The 18,401-nt window shown below is 36.6% G+C and overlaps 1 protein-coding gene across 12 annotated transcripts in view; it reads left to right on the top strand.

The window, feature by feature from the left end:
- LOC118279648 (cytosolic carboxypeptidase 1) overlaps nt 1-18,401 on the top strand; it is a 59,627-nt gene that overhangs the window by 6,850 nt on the left and 34,376 nt on the right. For 7 of the 12 annotated variants that reach the window (XM_050698791.1, XM_050698789.1, XM_050698790.1 and 4 more), the window contains 17 exons: nt 10,099-10,181; nt 10,283-10,373; nt 10,733-10,816; nt 11,484-11,651; nt 11,959-12,090; nt 12,289-12,420; nt 12,745-12,888; nt 13,194-13,391; nt 13,625-13,901; nt 14,172-14,419; nt 14,499-14,694; nt 14,987-15,109; nt 15,276-15,402; nt 15,728-15,935; nt 16,372-16,547; nt 17,319-17,456; nt 18,189-18,367. In XM_050698791.1, the coding sequence (XP_050554748.1) occupies nt 10,099-10,181; nt 10,283-10,373; nt 10,733-10,816; nt 11,484-11,651; nt 11,959-12,090; nt 12,289-12,420; nt 12,745-12,888; nt 13,194-13,391; nt 13,625-13,901; nt 14,172-14,419; nt 14,499-14,694; nt 14,987-15,109; nt 15,276-15,402; nt 15,728-15,935; nt 16,372-16,547; nt 17,319-17,456; nt 18,189-18,367 (2,704 nt within the window). Of the gene's footprint in view, nt 1-10,098; nt 10,182-10,282; nt 10,374-10,732; nt 10,817-11,483; nt 11,652-11,687; nt 11,859-11,958; nt 12,091-12,288; nt 12,421-12,744; nt 12,889-13,193; nt 13,392-13,624; nt 13,902-14,171; nt 14,420-14,498; nt 14,695-14,986; nt 15,110-15,275; nt 15,403-15,727; nt 15,936-16,371; nt 16,548-17,318; nt 17,457-18,188; nt 18,368-18,401 lie in introns of those variants that run through there. The other 5 variants (XM_035599380.2, XM_035599389.2, XM_050698793.1 and 2 more) reach the window with 5 other exon arrangements.

The following is an 18,401-nucleotide window of genomic DNA, read 5'->3' as shown; positions in this document are numbered from 1 at the left end:
TCTCTTCATCAACAGTCATCAGCTTTTTTTTTCAATTCCGTCCAATAGTTTTAAGGTGGACAAACAAATTCTTTCTCTTTATAGTATTAGTGTAGATAATATAGACTACTAAATAATGTTGAAGTCAGAATAAATTCAGTAATGGCCACGCCTGAGTTCGCTTGAATTGCTTCATGCGTGACTCATAGGTAAATGACAATTTCAAGCTGATGTTTACAGGGAGGGGTGCAAGTGGAATTATATTGGTGTTGTTCATTCTAATGGATATTTTTATTAGTTGGCTTTACACTTTATGTATAATGTAAATATTAATCTTTTAACTATAGTTTTTGGAAGATTCGTAGTAATTTGCGTTCCATTAACTTAGCCTACGAATCGAAGAGAGATCGAGTTCTCTTGTCCGGCAGTCGTGCTTATGACTCGGCGAACGGGGCAGTCAATATTAAAATATCATCAAATATTCAAGTATTACAGTTTTGTTATTATAACTTATACATCTTTATTACAAAATTATTAAATTAATTATGAAGTAGCTAGATTAATAGAATTTATTATTAAAAAGCACTTCTACTCCCTTGGCCTGAATTATCACAGTAAGCACACTTATTGCTGCTTTACGCTGATGATACACATTGTTATCGTATATCAATATCATACACTCACATTGAAGTGTTTGTGGAAATTGCATACATTATGAGCGATTAGCGTTTATCCTGTACACAGAGTTTACGCTAATCATTCGCTAAATCTTTAATAAAAACTTTGCATTTTTTTTTGTTTTGATAACGGGGGAAACCCCCTTTCAATGGCGCCTATTTAGTGTGGGATTTTTACCTCACTAAAACCAGGGGCACCGTGTCTTATAAAGTTAAGCGTCAACAAGCCCGCATCGAACGCATCACACGCATCGTACGCATTCCGTATGACGTCATCGGTACGCATCGCATATAGGCATTGCCAACGATGCGGTCCGTACGATGCGGATCAGTGGACGCAGATACAACTGCAACTGCGAGTTTCTATAGAAGACAAACTTAAATCCGTTGCGTACGATGCGGGTCTGTGGACGCTTACCTTAATAGAGCTGCTTCGGAGCCTCCACGCTGTAAGCTCTGTTTCGACTCATCCCTATGTGGCACAAATGATCAACTGGTAGAATGATGACGAGGAGGGTTCCCTTTAAATAAAGCACTTTAGTTTCCTGAATAGCTAGTTGGTATCGGTACCGCATTTATGATGTCTCTGGTATCAAAAGTGTGTTAAGGTTACGTTGCAGGTGATCTGTAAGCTGCATAGCCATTACTAACAACAAATATAGGAAGAATCATTATTAAAAATTGAATATTTTCATTTTGAGTAAGTACGTAACAAGCTAGGGTGATTTATCTAACAGCTGTAGTCAGTGACATTCAATGATTACTTAAACTATTCTTTAGTAACGATTTTATTCAGAAAAAAATTACTTAGGACTGGGTTAGGTAACTATTTAATGATTCTGAGTATGGCAGTAATTGGTATACTCAAGTCATCTATGTAGCAATATTGTAACAACTATAATCAGCTTGTTACAATTATTAAACACTTTCTACTTTTGTCTTTTGTATGCTAATTTCTGCATGTGATGTCATATCGTTTTTTCTATACTAACGTTAGTCATAAATGCATTGCGATATCTAAATTGGAGGGATTATCTGTCTAGACTAAACTACACATGTGTGATTTATAGAATTTCAGCCAGACAGACTGTAATGTTTACAAAGTGCAGATACACTAACATTACACAAAATTATTCGGTTTCTTCCATAAAATACAACAAAATAAATCACACAAATCGCACATTATCTTGTCTAAGCCAAGAGCAAAATTAGTCCAGTTAAAATCAACTAAAAGATTTTCTTACGAAATCATTCATTCAGTGTCATTGATAAACACTTACAAGCAATCCTGTCACAATAAAAATGTCTATTCACAATTCAGCAAACTTGCATAATGAATCATTTGACACTAACGACAGCATCTATACAGGGAGAAATCTCAACAAAAAAGCTTGTATACAAGCGACCTTACGCCACCTTTACACAAATCCATACAAGACGAATTTTGGCAAACTGCCCACCATTGGATTTTGACAACATATCTCACTAATAACTATGAAGAGAAAACTGAAGTGATAATTGAAGCACGCCCGGTAATGGACGCACAAAAAAAGTAAAAAATTTCGCTCATTTGTATGTCAGAAAGATGACATCTTGAGTGAGATAACACGTATTTTACCCGAAAATTTTATGTAAGAACATGAAGAAAAGTGGCATGTATTATTATTCAATTTCCTTGTAATCATAACATTACAAGAAGCTGCAACAAATCACCATATCTCGTTTTGAAAACATAATATCTGATTTCTGCCTTGCGTGTTTTGTTTACTTATGAGTAAAAATAAAATCATTCTAAACTTCTAGATGAAATACAAGTGTTTTTCTTGTTAATGCAATCATACTTACTTGTTTTTAAGTCGGATAATTTACTATGTATATTGATCAGTTTGATTCAGAATCTTTAAATTGAATCGGTTTTTGAATCAGCTGTAGTCTGCAATCTGTATCAAAAGTTCGCTTAAAGGACAAACAGACTATTTTCACAAACGGCTACACATACATTGATAAATACGTATAGAGTTCCATTGACCTTGAAATTGGAGGTCAGATGAAAGCCCTCAATAAACTAAAGTGTGTTTTTCTTTGGCCAAGGTCGTCCTTCTTCAAGGTCGCTATCGTAGCTTAAGAACTTATATTGTGTTCTTAAAGTGTACATCATTTTCATGTTTTGAAGTTTTGATACACATAGGTGTGTTTAGTAAGTTAAAAGTAAACACAGTCAACAAAACAGTCACAGTCTACTAAATCTTTGACAGTAAAAGTGAAATTGTGCAAAATTTATGTGAGAAGCCATAAAATGATAATTCCATGTCAAAACCACACAAATTATCAGTAGATGCCATCTTTTCCAATAGAGGTATGCTATGCTACGTTGCTGTAGATGTGTTTGGCTTCCACCAATCTTATTCATTGGTACACATAGCTTGGCACTGGTAGAAATGGACTCAGCTAATCTATGTTTTTGATATGGAAAGATGCGGGCTGTGAATGCGTGCTACGGATGGCTTCCCTACTATACATCATACATCGCATACTCGAGCTGCGCGTCTTCCTCGAACAGCTACTTTACGGCGGCGCATTTTCATAGCACATCTTCCTCGTACCGCTACATAGCTTAGTATTAGTGGAAACGATCACATAGTTAGGCCGGGACTCCACCAAAGCGGAGACGAGACGAGCGGAGAGGAGATGTTTTTTAAACAACCAATAGAATTGAGTTATTGACACGTCTCCTCTCCGCTCAGCTTCAGTGGAGATCGCTGTGCGGAGATGTGTAATATTTGTATGTCGCGATGGAAGCGGAGATGTGAGCTGTGCGCGGACGACGCGCAGTGGAGACGAGAGATGTGAGCGGCGTGCAGTGAGCGATGTCACCCTCCCCCCTCTCGCCCGCTAGCCCGTCTACCTTTCGTGTCAGAATGCGTACTGAGCACTCAACGCCCCGCACCCGAGCTGAAAAACATCTCTTCTCGCACAGCACACAGCACACCGCACACATCTCCGCTTTGGTGGAGTCACGCGAGCTGAAAAACATCTCTTCTCGCACAGCACACAGCACACCGCACACATCTCCGCTTTGGTGGAGTCCCGCGAGCTGAAAAACATCTCTTCTCGCACAGCACACAGCACACCGCACACATCTCTGCTTTGGTGGAGTCCCGGCCTTATGCAGCTTAACTATTACATCTTCGTAGCATAGCTACATAGCATATCTCTGGTGGAAAAGCACCCTGAAGATTGCCTTTGATAAAGTAGTAAAGTTTAAACACAACTAAGAATGTTACAAGCGAAAACTTTTGATAGTGGCCCATAACGAAATTAAAGTGATACACAAACTGTTGGCGTGACAACGAACGCTAATGGCTTTCATAGTTCTACGCAAACACTTTAACTTTGTTCCTATTTCATTATGCATAGTCAATAGCCATCAAAACTTCTTTTATGTGTTCAAAAAGATTACTTTTTAGCCTAATTTCATGTTAATATTGCTTGATAGTTCCCCTAAAAGGTTGTAACTGGTACGGCCTACGAACGACCATTAGATCAGCCGATTGTCCTTAATCTCAATGTCTTACGAAATGGGTCGCGAAAATTTTCTTTTTTTGACGCTTTTCGCGAAAAGATTGGAAGAAATAATTAAGGTGTAATTGCCATGGCACTATTAGGCCCTGTAAAATGGATGTTAGCTCATTTATATTATCAAGGCCAGGTTTAAGCGGCTTAGAGATAATTAGATATTCAGGGTGAATCGTTACTGCTTACATAAATGTTGAATTCTTTGCTTGTTTTCGTTTATCTAGAATTCTAGAGTGATTATGTAAAGTTGCGTATTCTAGGTATATGTAAAGTTTAAATTTATTTTTTTTATAACAAAAGTAGGTTTAGATAGCTTCTCAAACTTCAGCAGTAAAATGACTATGCGCAAGCGACTGATGATTTTATAAAAAAGCTGTTCTCATTATAAATACGTCAGAAACATAAATAAAATCACCGTCAAAGCTTGTGGAAATTAAAAGTTGACAGCAATCCAAGCATCAGCTATATTTTCAAACATTAAAAAGATTTTTATATTTATGTTTATTTCGAATTATAATAATAGTAAAGTGGACGAAAATAAGATCGTTACTCGATAGAAAAATCATATCTCTATAAAAAAACTGTTGTCGGTGTAAAAAATTGGTAAAATGCGCGAATTATAATTGCACGACGTCTTCCTCAACAAACCCATTATTAAAAATATTCTGTGTATTATGCAAACTATTATTGAATTGATCAATTCCATCACAATCACACTAATATTATACATGTGAAAGTTTGTTTGTTTGGATTTTGTCCGTCAAATACGCTATAACTACTGAACAGATTTTGATGAAATTTGGTAAACAAACATAGTAGCAGCTATCATCCAGATTGGAAACTTTTTATTCCACGGGAACGCGATCATAATTTAAAATTCAAGTAAGTAACTAACATGGTAGCAAATTGCAATCTTATGGACATAAAGAAGAGTATACCTACACCTTACTTTGACAACTACAATCGCAATAAAAATTTACCGTCACTCAATAAAAGACGTAGAAATCGCATATTTTATAACCACAAAATCAAAAATATTGTGAAATAAAAGACACAAAGTGTATTACCGTCTATAGAAACATCACTCAACTTTATTACGATAAGAGATCTTCCGAATTTTACGGTTCCAGAGTAAATAAAACACGTTGCGTGAGAATCTGAACTTACATGGCTTATTTAGGAATCGCGAAAGGGTTGGGGCAGAATTTCTGAATAAAGTACACGAACCTAACATGCTACGTACGGAAACGACTTCACAACCTATTTTTATAAAGTATTATTATAGGCTACATTCTATGCCACAATCTTACAAAAATATTATATACCTGATTGTGTGTTTGTGTATATGTTTGTTATTCAACTACGTCAAACGACTGAAAGGATTGGAATGAAATTTGGAACAGGGGTAGATTATGGTCTAAGTCTCCATCATTATCGCGTTTTAAAGGAACCGAGACGGTGGCGCTTGTTGTGTCCACACGCGTTTCCGAGACGTAGCAAGGAGGAGATCGACACCCACTACTCTGTGTATTTTGAGGTGAGGCCTAGCACGGCAAGCCACCACGTGTTCGGGGTCTACAGAAGAATTTCGTTTCTCGCACCCTCGCACCCCTCATATGTGACATTGGGGTAGGTTTTAGTCAACAAGAGTCTGACAGTCCCTTACATTTTCCCCAGACGAAGGAGCTCCATGAGGATTTCCTACTTAGATGTCAAAAAGGCGTAAAGTTTGGTCTGGAATAACACAGCATAGGCAATTTTTTATCCTACTGGGACGCGGGCAAAGCCGCTGGCAGTAACTAGTCTTGAGTAATACTTTATACTTTCTTGCCTGATACTGCCAAGTAGGCTAATATTTGATACCAGTATTTGTAGCCAAGTTTTTTAATATTATACGTGTATGGTATTCGTATTCTTTCCAAGTCTTTTGTTTTGAGTAATTATTAAGGACAGTTGCTATTATTTGTAAGTAGATTTTTCTACATTGGAACTAACTACACCCCGAAAAGCTAATACACTGCCAATCAAACAATATAAAAATTTGGAAAGCATCGGATGTGATTCATTTATTCAATATCGAGCCAAATGAGTCGGCGATATTTTATCTTCTGTTTACGTATTATATCAAAATAATTGGTGTCGCACGAAGCCTCTTTGCGTGTCTTTAAATCTATAAAACTTGAACCTCACAGCGAAAAGCGTAAATCAGCCCACGAGGTGTCATCACTGCAGTAAGATCGCGTGAGAGACGAATATAAAGTAAGGGTTTGGTGCATTGAGCCCTCGGCCACCGCCGCCCGTGCCCCTACACCAATTGTTACCGTTAATTTATTCAACAACATCCGAAACTTATAAGCCTTTGTTCAATTACCTACAGCTGGTACTAACAGTACCGACTTCGCACACTTCGTGCCATTTCCCTGAAGCTTTTGTATCGCGAGCGAATATTAAGTATTGCCTCGCGAAACTCGCAAAGCAATACATTACCTTTATTATGTTTGTGTTACATTTCTTATACCTCTTCTTCTATCAATCTAAACAAGACTTAATAAACTACTAGCGATCCAAACCATTTGCATGGCCGAGTATATTAAAGTTTGGGTGTTTTATTTTATTAACGACGATAAACATGAGTGAACATGGACTTGTAAATTATAAATAATGTTCAAACACTAACAATTAAAGCGAAGTGTACGCAAGCAGATCTATTTCTGTGGTTGCGTAAATCATATTTCGCCTTGACATTGGTCAGACAAGCGGCTCTCTCCGACATTATATAAACAAAAACTATTGCAAAGCTCGGGCTTTCAAACTTAAGTATTTTATGCTTCTCATAGAAAACTATAGTTCATTGCACTATATGCATTAAAAATATTCACAAGAACAGTTGTAGCTGGTCAACAAATATGACATTGACATGCTCTTGAGAAATGCTTACAACAAAAATAATGTATTATTTTTGCCTCAAATTAAATGAAGCATACTTTGGTATTTTAAACTTTAGTTAGATCAACCTTACTGTTCACATATTGTTTATTTCTTTATAAACAACTAATTCAATACGGAAATACAAACTAGGTCCAACATTAAGAACTAATCGTCCTACTAATGGACAATTTATCTTCTTCAACTCCAAATAGGTAATTAAGACAATTGTCTACTATAACCTCTGGGTGCAAAATAACGTTGCGACTTGAATGGAAGCCAAATTTTCTACAAATGTAACCAATTACTGGCGTCCAGAATTTGGACCACGATAAGTATTTCTACCATGTCACTAATAAATAATTGCTATCAATCAAAATGCATATTGCCATTAAAATTATTTTGGCAATGATCTAGAATTTAGTTGCTATTAATGTAGACGGAAGATTACAGGAACTGTCGCATTGGTTAGTGCGGAAATGTGGGTATGGTAAATTATTACGGAATGAAGACGTCGGACGCCAAGCTTAGGGTGCTTTTCCACCAGAAATGTGCTATGCTACTTTGTTTTGGATGCATTTGGCTTCCATTAATCATATTCATTGGTACACATAGCTTCGCACAGGTGGAAACGAACGCAGCTAAGCTACAGTAAACGTCATCCCTAATTAATATTGATCAAAAAGAAAACTGATGGAGAAACTTGTTTTGATAGACCTGATGCTGTGTATGACAACATTAATAAAATGTCACAGTAATTAATCAGATTGAATAAAAATGAAATCGACCAAAAAAATTGCAATTAATCAACGCAGTTTTTTCACGCAGAAACAGTGACATGAAGGAAACCAATAAATAAATAGAAACTGTTGACATTTTCTTTTGAGACTAAATTAATTGAACAGAATGAATTAACGTCTTCTGCCCGCGACATGACACTATTAAAAATAAACTTTTAGTAAAATAAATACGAGTGTTTTCTCTGCAAAGTTTAGAGATAGAAGATTTGCGCTGTAAACTAAGATTAGTGTCAGATGTGCTAAGGAAGTTTAATATGTCTCTTATAATCCACATGAAAAGCTGTCCTGACTCATTTCCTTTGTAGAGTTTGTATTCAATCTCTCCTTAAGCATTTAAAATCCTCATAATATTTCTGGTTTGGATTTCCTTAGACATAATTATACATACTGTGATCCGGATAACTTATTTCTCTTATAAGTTTTAACAAAAATAGACCTTCAAAAAAGTCAAGGCAATGCAACTCGAGCTACAACTTCAAGATACCTACACGAGTTCTTTGACATTGGAATCTCATTACTATAGTAGGTACATATAAGTATCAAAATTCTCACATGTAAATGATGCCAATCTTGATATTTGATAATATTAAATATCTGCCAGCTGCAGACAGGGACATGTTTACAATTTTGCTATTGGCACTCGGCAGTGCTAGTAGTGTAACCGATGTAATTGAGCGTACTACACACATCAAGCGTCGTATTCGTATCCCGCACAATTACACGCCCGTTAATTATCCCTCTACCAAAGGCTTTATAATGAAGAAGCCATGTTTGTGTCAGTAAGGTCGTTCATTCTGAAGCGATCACTTGCGATGCCAATCAAATAGCTGTCAATGCCCTTAATGAAACGTGCTGGCATGAGGCGGACTGTGAAAGTGTAAATCACATCACTTAGTATCCAAATCAACAAGAAATAAATTAGTCTGCATATATTGAATGTATGGTATGCCATAGTTTTTCTATCTATTATTCTTGCTGATAATTTCCTGATCCATTGCCAGTTCAGACACGAGTATAAAGAGGTATTCGAAATTTCCTGAAGCTTGTAATCATAATTACATTTCGGTAGCGTCCGGTCTGTTGGTAGTTAGTTGCTACGGCAGAGTGAGTATGTTCTAGAAATGGCGTCCCGCGTATTTAGAGCCGCGGCGGGTGGACGCGGCCGCTGCCCGCCCAGAAGCCGTAGTTGTGACGTCGCAGCCACGCGTGTGCCCCGCTGGCGACCCGCCAGCAGCGCCAGCGAGACGGCATGTCATTGTCACTACTGCCCCACTAGGCCATATGCACATTTCGATACGACATAAACAACAATGTACTTGAAATAAATTATGCACTTCCGTAACCAATGGTCAAGATTTTTACATGGTTATCTTCTACTAACTATCTTTGTTAGTTCAATTCTGTACGTACTGTAGATAAACTATACTCTGTCGTTACCAATTTTATTTAATGTTAATAAGATTTATAAAAACACAATCGACTTATACCTACCTATAAAGACATACCTACCTATTATAACTCGTTGAATGGGTCTGGTTTTATTTTATTGCCAGCAACGAACAATTTATCTGTATATTAATTAAATTGCTGGTTCATAAACCTTATATATAAGTAGCACAAAAACGCTACCTTAATGCTTAATCAGCCGAAATTATATCCCAATAATCGTAATGAAACGTTTAATAAAATTTGCATAACAGTCAATAAGGACATTTGAAATGATTGCGAACGATATACTTTGGCAGGTTCAATTAAACTTGTTGACGATTTGACAAACAGGATTGATATAGTATAGGAACAAAATGTACCGCCAGACATGGCGCAATTATACCGGAATGGAGATATTTACGGCTATAATAATACTTTAGAAAGACCACTAGTCGGCCTCGGAGCCCGATGATCTGCTCCAGTTGTAGTACGAGAACAAAAAGACTCGCGGAAGCGGCGCGGTGGCAGCCAGTCGGCGCATACGCACGGTCATCGCGCTCGTACCGACGCACGAGGACGCCCTCTCCACGCACCGGCGACGACCCTACGTTCTGACATTCACACCAATATTCAAATGTCACTACATACAAAAACTATCGAATGTAATTTATGTTTGGACACGTTGATTTATTCCTAACTACTTTTGTTTTCAGATAAACATGTTCGACAGAGCACATTGGATAAATTATGGAACAAACAGTCAGGAGCCCTTCAGATGCTCCTTGCCATATTGGAAGTTAGTATACTCGTACATTAATCAATGCACCTACAAATAATACAACGCTTTGTTTATTTATTTTGGGGCAAATATGAAAATATTTTCACTTTTATTTCCAGAACACCAGAGACACTCCAACAGCCACATACATTACGTCAATATTAAGGGAAGTTTTATGTTTGAAACAAGGGAAAGGAAAAAAATGTTCAGGTAAATAATTATTACTACTTACAGACAAAGCCAAAGCCAAATCAACATTAGTTTAAATTGCCTTCGATATTGCATCATCTAGATTTAAAAGACGCGACCAAGATCACTATCGACAGTATTTCTGCCTACGACCACCTTTAGCTATGTCATCCGATATGACATATTGATATTATGTTACGAAATAAATCCATTGAAAATGACATTTTGGATCAAATTTATAGATCATGATCAGGCAAGCATGGGCGTGAAGCATGCCACTTATAAATCTTATTTATAGGCAATGGAAATAAAATATTGAAACCAATAAATAAATAATAGCCTTCGTTACAATTTAATGAGCAAGATTTTTAAATAATTAGTTCCCACTGAAACATCGGGGATCAAGAAGAAAGAAACAAAAAAGTCAGGCAAAGAAAATAAAGTGCCTCCACTTAATAAGAAGGGTATGTCCCGTGTGCCGCTTATAATGTAAATACGTTGGTATTTATTGCAAAGTGTACAAATCAATAATGCGACACGAACTAATCAATATAATACAAATAATATCTTGTACAGCACTGCATGCATTAATCCTTTGTTCAAACGAAGTAACAAAATACGTGTTACAAGAAAAAAGCCGCTAAGATTAACTCGAACGATTTAACACGTTTTGTTTTATAATTGCACATTTTGCTTTTGAGTTTAAAAGACTGCACGTAGAAGATTAAGCAACTGTGACATTTAAATATTTGCTTCTTATACCCTTTCTACTTGGTGCCTCCTTTTGGCCTACCTACTGACATTTAAGAAGATCTCACTTATGTGACATTGGACCAGTTGACAATACAACCTTGTAATGTGTAATATCGGAGCTATTGTCAATTCAATTGTCATTTCACTGCACTACAGTGTTCAATCAAATTAACATAATATTTCAACATTGACTTATTTATGAATTTCAATTACATAAACAACAGCCGCCTTGTAAATGTCAAACTTCCTTTACACATAATCAATAATTAAATGCAAATTTAATCAATAACAAACTAAATACTGGATAATAAAGCATAAGTAAAATAATCTCCCTGTACAAAATTGTATTACAAAACTTGTCGATATCGACAATTTCAGCGAACAACCTCGCGAGGCAGCAGTGCTCACAGCACTTCATATCGATAAACGGCACGCAGGTGGTGATCCGCACGATGATAACTACGCACGCCAAACGCGACGGCAACGTTGGCACCGAGCTGATGCTGCAGGACCTCGTATGGATCCTCGCCTCGCTAGCGCCGAGAGGTACGGATCCTAACTTACTTACGCGGTTGCTTCCAGCTAACAACTTGGCCCGGCATCAGTGCGCACAAGACTTCATTCAGATAAAAGGCACACAAGTAATCGTACGCAAGGTAATCAGCACCATGCATGACAAGAGGGACCGACACGCTGGCACCGAGTTGGCGCTGCAAGATCTGCTATGGATACTTGCACCTCTTAGCTCACGAGGTTACACATATTGATTTTAAATGAATACTCATTTTTTCATTTCATAAATTGTTTTATGCATCCCCAATATTATTATAGAATACCTCATTTTTGATTCCAGATCCAAAATTCGCGATGAAAGTAAGGATGCTGGGATGCGTAAGGACTATGCATCTTATATTAAAGGGACACTTCACGGATAATAAAATCATTTTCCCTTTACTTGTCATTATGAAACAATTGGCCAAGAATAGTAAGTTTCATGCCATGTGTATTGGATTTTATTTTTCTCTTGAGTTGTACTTGCTACTCGCATACTAACTGCTTTGTTAAAATATTGTAACTTGACTGATGTTTTAGTAATTGTCTGTATAAAAACAATTTTATAATAATATTAATTAATATTTTCTCACGAATCTCAAAATGGTAAAACGGTACTTTTAAATTTCAGCGGTTACAACCTCCATTTTGATCCGTGATGGTGTTGTTGCGACTTACGAGCGTGTCTTGGTCAGCCTCGGCTTCATCCCGACTGCTAGACTCCGGCTTTGCCTCGATGCTATTGATTATTTCAGTAAAAATAGTTAAGTGAACAATATCATTTATTTTATTAAAATAATGATCATCTTTATCTTTGTTTCTACGTGATTAATTGTTTGAACATTATGTGTACTAAAGACAATAGGTCGCACACAATCCATAGGCTGACACACAATAATTTATCACAGTCGAATGATATCACAAGACGGTTTTGTTTCGTGACACGCAACACAGCCTTACTTTTACCAACAAGTTCGGATTATTTTTGTCGCTAATGAATCTTTGCTATGTTCTGTTGACAATTTATGTTTGCATGTCCAATGCGCCATGTGTTTGTCACTTGATCACACGTGCGTAACTCACACAGAGGTGTGCTGCATGCAGATCGTGAAGACAGGCCTCTGTAGCGTGCTTCTCAGGGTGTTCGACCGGTGGGATCGCTACGAAGGACGCATGAGGCTCAAGATATGCGCACACATCCTTCAGACTCTGCAGCATCTTTGCAATATTAGTACGTATCTATTTTAAAATGTTCGGACCGATAATGCTACTATTTTTTCAGCCAACGCTACTGGTAATACTAAGAAATTAAGTTAATCCTTTTTTCCAAATTTTAAAATTACATCATTTTATTTTTCTACTGAAATGATTAAACGTACCATCTGTACGAAGGTCTGCTATGCTATGAATGCTTTTAACATCGCAACCGGAATCTATTTGCCTGATACAATTAAGATCAGTTCACTACCATTTTTCAAACCAACCAAAGATACTTAATGGCTCTTCAATAAATCATAGATAATGTTCATTTCTCAGAGGCTGGACGGAGAGCACTATGTACGAAGAAACATGTTCAAACATTGCACAGATTCTGCTCGCAATGTCCTGATGAACCTGAATTCGATGGCCTATTAGCACGTGTATGCTCAGTTATAACGTTATGCTTGAAGCACCAAGCATTGCCGGTAGCTGTATCCAGTCCAGCGTCATTCAATCTGAACCCTATTTTGAAAGGTATGAAAAATGTATTATTTATTACATATGTGAATCTAAATAGATTGAGGAACGGTCGAGTAACCACAACCCTGGCAAATATTAAATTTTAGACTCGATTCGAGTAATTTATTATTATAAAGGCCGAACATCATAGTACTATACCTTTTTTAGCCATCTACGATTTCACAGTAAGTGATAAAACCAATGAGAAGTATGATAGTAGTTTCACGCTTTTCCAAATTTATTTACAGGCACAAATGCATCATGGCCGTGTCATGAAGACGAGGAAGAAGCAGCTAACTCAGATTCCAAGACTGTAAATTCAGATTTAGAAGATGATGGTCCAGATACGGATATAGACGGCATTGATGAATTCCCAGATATGGATTTTGACGAACATGAATTGAAATCGGAAAGCGTAGAAGAATCGGAAAAAGTGCTGCTACAAAACAATACAAAGAGTGGAGACAGTTTGCAAAGTACACTCTGGATCAATCCTAATGAGAGAGACTTAGAAGACTTAAAAAAGTAATATTTTTTATACTAATGGCTCTTGTAATGTTAATACTATTTCTACAGCTGTGACAATAATTGTTTTCTTATGTAGCCATTAATTATCAGATTTGAAATGAAGTGGTTTTATAGTTATCATCAGAATGAATATTACATACATATTTGCGGCAGTATCTTTAATAGAAACTATTCTTTAAATGCAACTCGAAAAATAGTCTAGTAGACAATAAAATGTATCGTAATGTAATTTCTAATTTTATACATCTGAATAATTTTTGTTTGCAGGTATTTTATTTATTTTAAAGAATTTGGTTCATACAACAAGCAAATAAGGCTTGTTAAAAGTCGATCGAATTCTAGAGGGTCGATATTAGAAGATTTTCTATTTCCACAAACCAGTGGGAACAGGGGTGCCACCTCTAACTTAAATCTATCTCTAACTACCGTTTTGGGTAATACTGACTATGAAAATGTCTTGGGACCAGGGCAGACGTCGTCATTTTTACAACAACATAAAATTCATGAGAGTAGTTGTGAGTACCTTTAATAATAAAATATTTATCTAGAACATTCCACTGTGAAAATATTGTGAGTAATCTTCATTTTCAACAGCTACAACGTCATGGTCGTCGTTGAAGATTCATAAAGACATTTCCAAGTTCACCACGTTTTCGAGTGTGTACTGTACGATATCTACTCGGGTGAAGAGTGTGATACCCTTCGTCAAGGTAGCCTACCCTGACATGATGGGAGGCCACGGTCTCAACCATCCTGAGCCCTTGAACAAGATGGAGCGAAGTGCATGCAGGTTGGTGCTTCATATTTAATTTCACGTTGTATTTTACGTCACCAACGTCTATCGTGACTTATTGTACTGTATAGTTATTGAAAATCGAAACGTTAATTTTGAGTTGTGCAATTTTTTTAAACTGCTATACAGGCAGAATCAAGAATATTCACTATTTATTCTATATATCTATTTTTAAATCTATAACGTCATAATCGTTGTTGAACTTGAAGCGCAATGCAAATACGGTTACTAACTAAAAGACTTGGTTTATGGATAATTTAACATTAAATGTTGTGTTTCCTTTTTTCAGAATGAAACTATTGTCTTGTGTAGATAGAGCAATCAACCCAGAAGCATACATGAATGAGACGGTTTATGATTTAGATCAGCTATGCAGCGCTTCTGCTAATACTGACTCTTCAGCTCAAAAAAGGTTAACAGAGTTGCTAATAAATACTATACTGAGAGGTACAGATAACACCTAGGGTGCTTACGTTATAGTTAAATTTTGATCATTCGGTCAACTTCTGAATAAATATATTTATTTTTGTCAATATCTCTTTAACGTATGTCAGTCTAGTTGTATACTTTGTTCTTAGTTTCAGCTCAGAAAGTATAGGCTTGACTAATACGGATGAGCAGGAGATCACCAAAGTCAATAGTTACTCCTCAAGACTTACATTTGAGTCAAGGTTTGAGTCTGGAAATCTGAGAAAAGCTATTCAGGTAATGGTTGGAATAATGGAGAACAGAATCTACCTAATATTAATTAACTATACTTTAAAAAATATGAAAAATCTGATTATTAGTTTGTATTAATTAAGTATAAAACAATACTGGTCGAAGTTCGATTTGTTTTCAAGTTCTAATGTGTACGTACGTATGTTTTTTTTATTACGGAACAAAACATCCGTCGTATCTTTCATTGTATCATTTATTGTGTCACTATTTAATTTATTGATACACCATAATTATTAATGATCAAATGATTCAAATTCGTCTTTATCCATAGTACAAATAATATTCATATCTACAAAATGAGTAACTTCAGGTAGGTCCGAGAGAGTACGAGCTGATTCTCATGCCAGATGTGAACTCGACGAAGCGTCACCAGTGGTTCTACTTTGAGGTCCGCAACATGCAGCAGGGCCGCCCTTACATATTCAATATCGTGAACTGCGAGAAGTCTGACAGTCAGTTCAACTTCGGTATGAAGCCCGTCATGTATTCTGTGAAGGAAGCAGTTAATGGGAGACCAGGTATGTACTGCTAGATGAATTCTGTATGTACTGTTTCGCAGTCCTTATGTATATGATATAAGGTTGAGTTTAAATAACAGACCGTTTGTGCAAGTTCCTTGGCATCTTCCACGAATGTGTGGGAAAAGATTCTTAGCTAAATACTGAAATATTGTGATGCATTTTTTTTTCAATTACCTCTCTCGCCTTGGGCGAGGCGAGAGGGAGTGTCAGACTCTTACTGACTACCGTTCCTACTGTTTTTGTTGTACTGACTACCGTTCCTACTGTTGTTGTTGTTGTTGTACTGTTGTTACCATTCCTACTCCTGCCTTTCGAGCCAGAGCCCCGGTAAACCGCAAAGCCCTAAATATTGCTAATAATTTTTGCTTTCAATAACAGTTTTAACATGAGTTGTTTTAGATTGATATACCTTTCATATAGCGCTTGTCGCCAGGTTGGGTGCGGGCTGGCTCCGACATCTGCTACTATCGGAACAGCTACCACTACGCAAACCAGAAGAACAATCACAATAAATGCTACCTGACCGTCACCTTCAACATTGACTTCCCGCACACAAACGATGTTGTCTACATCGCATACCACTTCCCTTTTACATATTCTATGATGATGGTAAGCATTTGTTTTATATATGTGTGAGCAAGTTAACTCTAAAACGTTACTTTTGTCTATTTTACCCAAGTCTTCTTTGGTCGAATTCTTGAACGATTTTGATTTTTATGAATTTGAAATATGTATATTAAACAGTAAGATCTTGATTTACGTTCTGTATATTGCTTCTTTAGAATAAAATTTAAGACGGAGAAGCAGAAAGGAAGAGAAGGGAAGACCTAAGAAATTCAATTATGTCCGAAACGTGTATGATAAGACTGCCCATGTCTATGTCCATTATTTAAGGACTTAAACGTTAAAAATTTATCTATTTAACGTTCCTAGAGCAAATGCGAATTAGATATACTTCGGGCTATAAAACTCGAATAAAGGAAATGAAATGTTAAAAGCATTTAAAAATAATGACTAGGAATAGCCTTTTCTAGTAAACGATCATAAACGATCAAGGACGAATAAAAACTAGCCTTTTCACTGTAAATGTCCAAAGTAATTCAGGAAATGACTTTCATTTCCCTTATAGATTTTATATAGTGGATAACATATCATTAGGAGGTTTGGTATCAGAACGACCATCTAAAGGATTCTACTCATATGTTAATATTGCGGCGTTTTTGCTCATAAATAAATAGTTATTCATTAAAGTATGTAATTATTTTTCTATTAAATGTGCCTTTTTGCTAAATACGAGTTTGCTTTGTAATCTTTATATTAATATAACATGTAGGTAAAAAAGGTAACTTTGCCATTAAATGAATCACCTTTATTCACCAGACTCGGATTTGGCAATGGAGCTTGCAGTTGCCATCAGGATCGTACTTACGCGCGGAGCCTCTCTGCTATTCCCTCAACAGCAACGAAGTCCCGTTGCTTACGGTTTCCGCCGAAGACACGCCTTCCAATCCTATAGTGGTATGTTGTTTTTCTCCATAAAAATACTTTAGAATCTACGCGATTGAAATTCTTCTACTTAGTAAGGAACAAGAAGCTGCACATACTCGATGCTAGCGACATGCATCTTAATTCGATTTTCTTGCTAATTTTTATCGATCAATTAACTCTACCTTAGATAGTTACGGAGTGCAGTCTTGCCACAACATTAGCTGCCTCTTGAAAAACGCATACGAGTACGCAAATTAAGTCTTTAAACTTAAGAGGACCGTTTCCAAGGTTGATAGTTATGTAAGAACTGCATTCCTAGGGGATTTGAGATAATTTGCTTAATATGTAAGATGTTTGTAACATCTAAGTCATTTTAAGTTTAATACACTGGTATTTCTATTACTTACCACGTCTACTAATCAATGATAAGAATAAATATAGAAACTTTCACCAGTAATTAATATTTTCTTTGTCAATAGCAGTTCGATTATCCATTCTGTTATAGTAATGATTATTATTATTGCAACGCGATATACAAACCGGTAGGTCCCTACCAACGGTTGGTTACTTATAATACCTAAACTATTACTATCATCGACAGATGTTTGAAATATGAATTTAAGACTTATGTAGAAATATGACACACGTCCATTTTATTCTACAATACGCTACTTTACGCTATTTTGCGCCACTTATGAAGTTATTTTCCATTTAATTGTGTTTAGTGGAACCATAGTACATGACCAAAATCTATATGTTCAGGATCGAGAGATCGTGTTCCTAACGGCACGAGTTCATCCTGGCGAGAGTAACGCATCCTGGGTGATGGACGGCACCCTGGGCTGCCTGCTCGGTCCTTCCATTGCTGCTGCTGCTCTTCGGGCCAAGTACGTGTTCAAGATCGTGCCCATGCTCAACGTGGAAGGAGTTATCAATGGATGGTGAGTCTTTTTATTTTTGTTGACATTTTACTTG

This window comes from Spodoptera frugiperda, chromosome 15 (assembly GCF_023101765.2).
Source record: "Spodoptera frugiperda isolate SF20-4 chromosome 15, AGI-APGP_CSIRO_Sfru_2.0, whole genome shotgun sequence".
In the NCBI taxonomy this organism is placed as follows: Eukaryota; Metazoa; Arthropoda; class Insecta; order Lepidoptera; family Noctuidae; genus Spodoptera; species Spodoptera frugiperda.
Note: the sequence above shows the minus strand (reverse complement) of the source record. Positions and strands in the feature narration are given on the sequence as shown.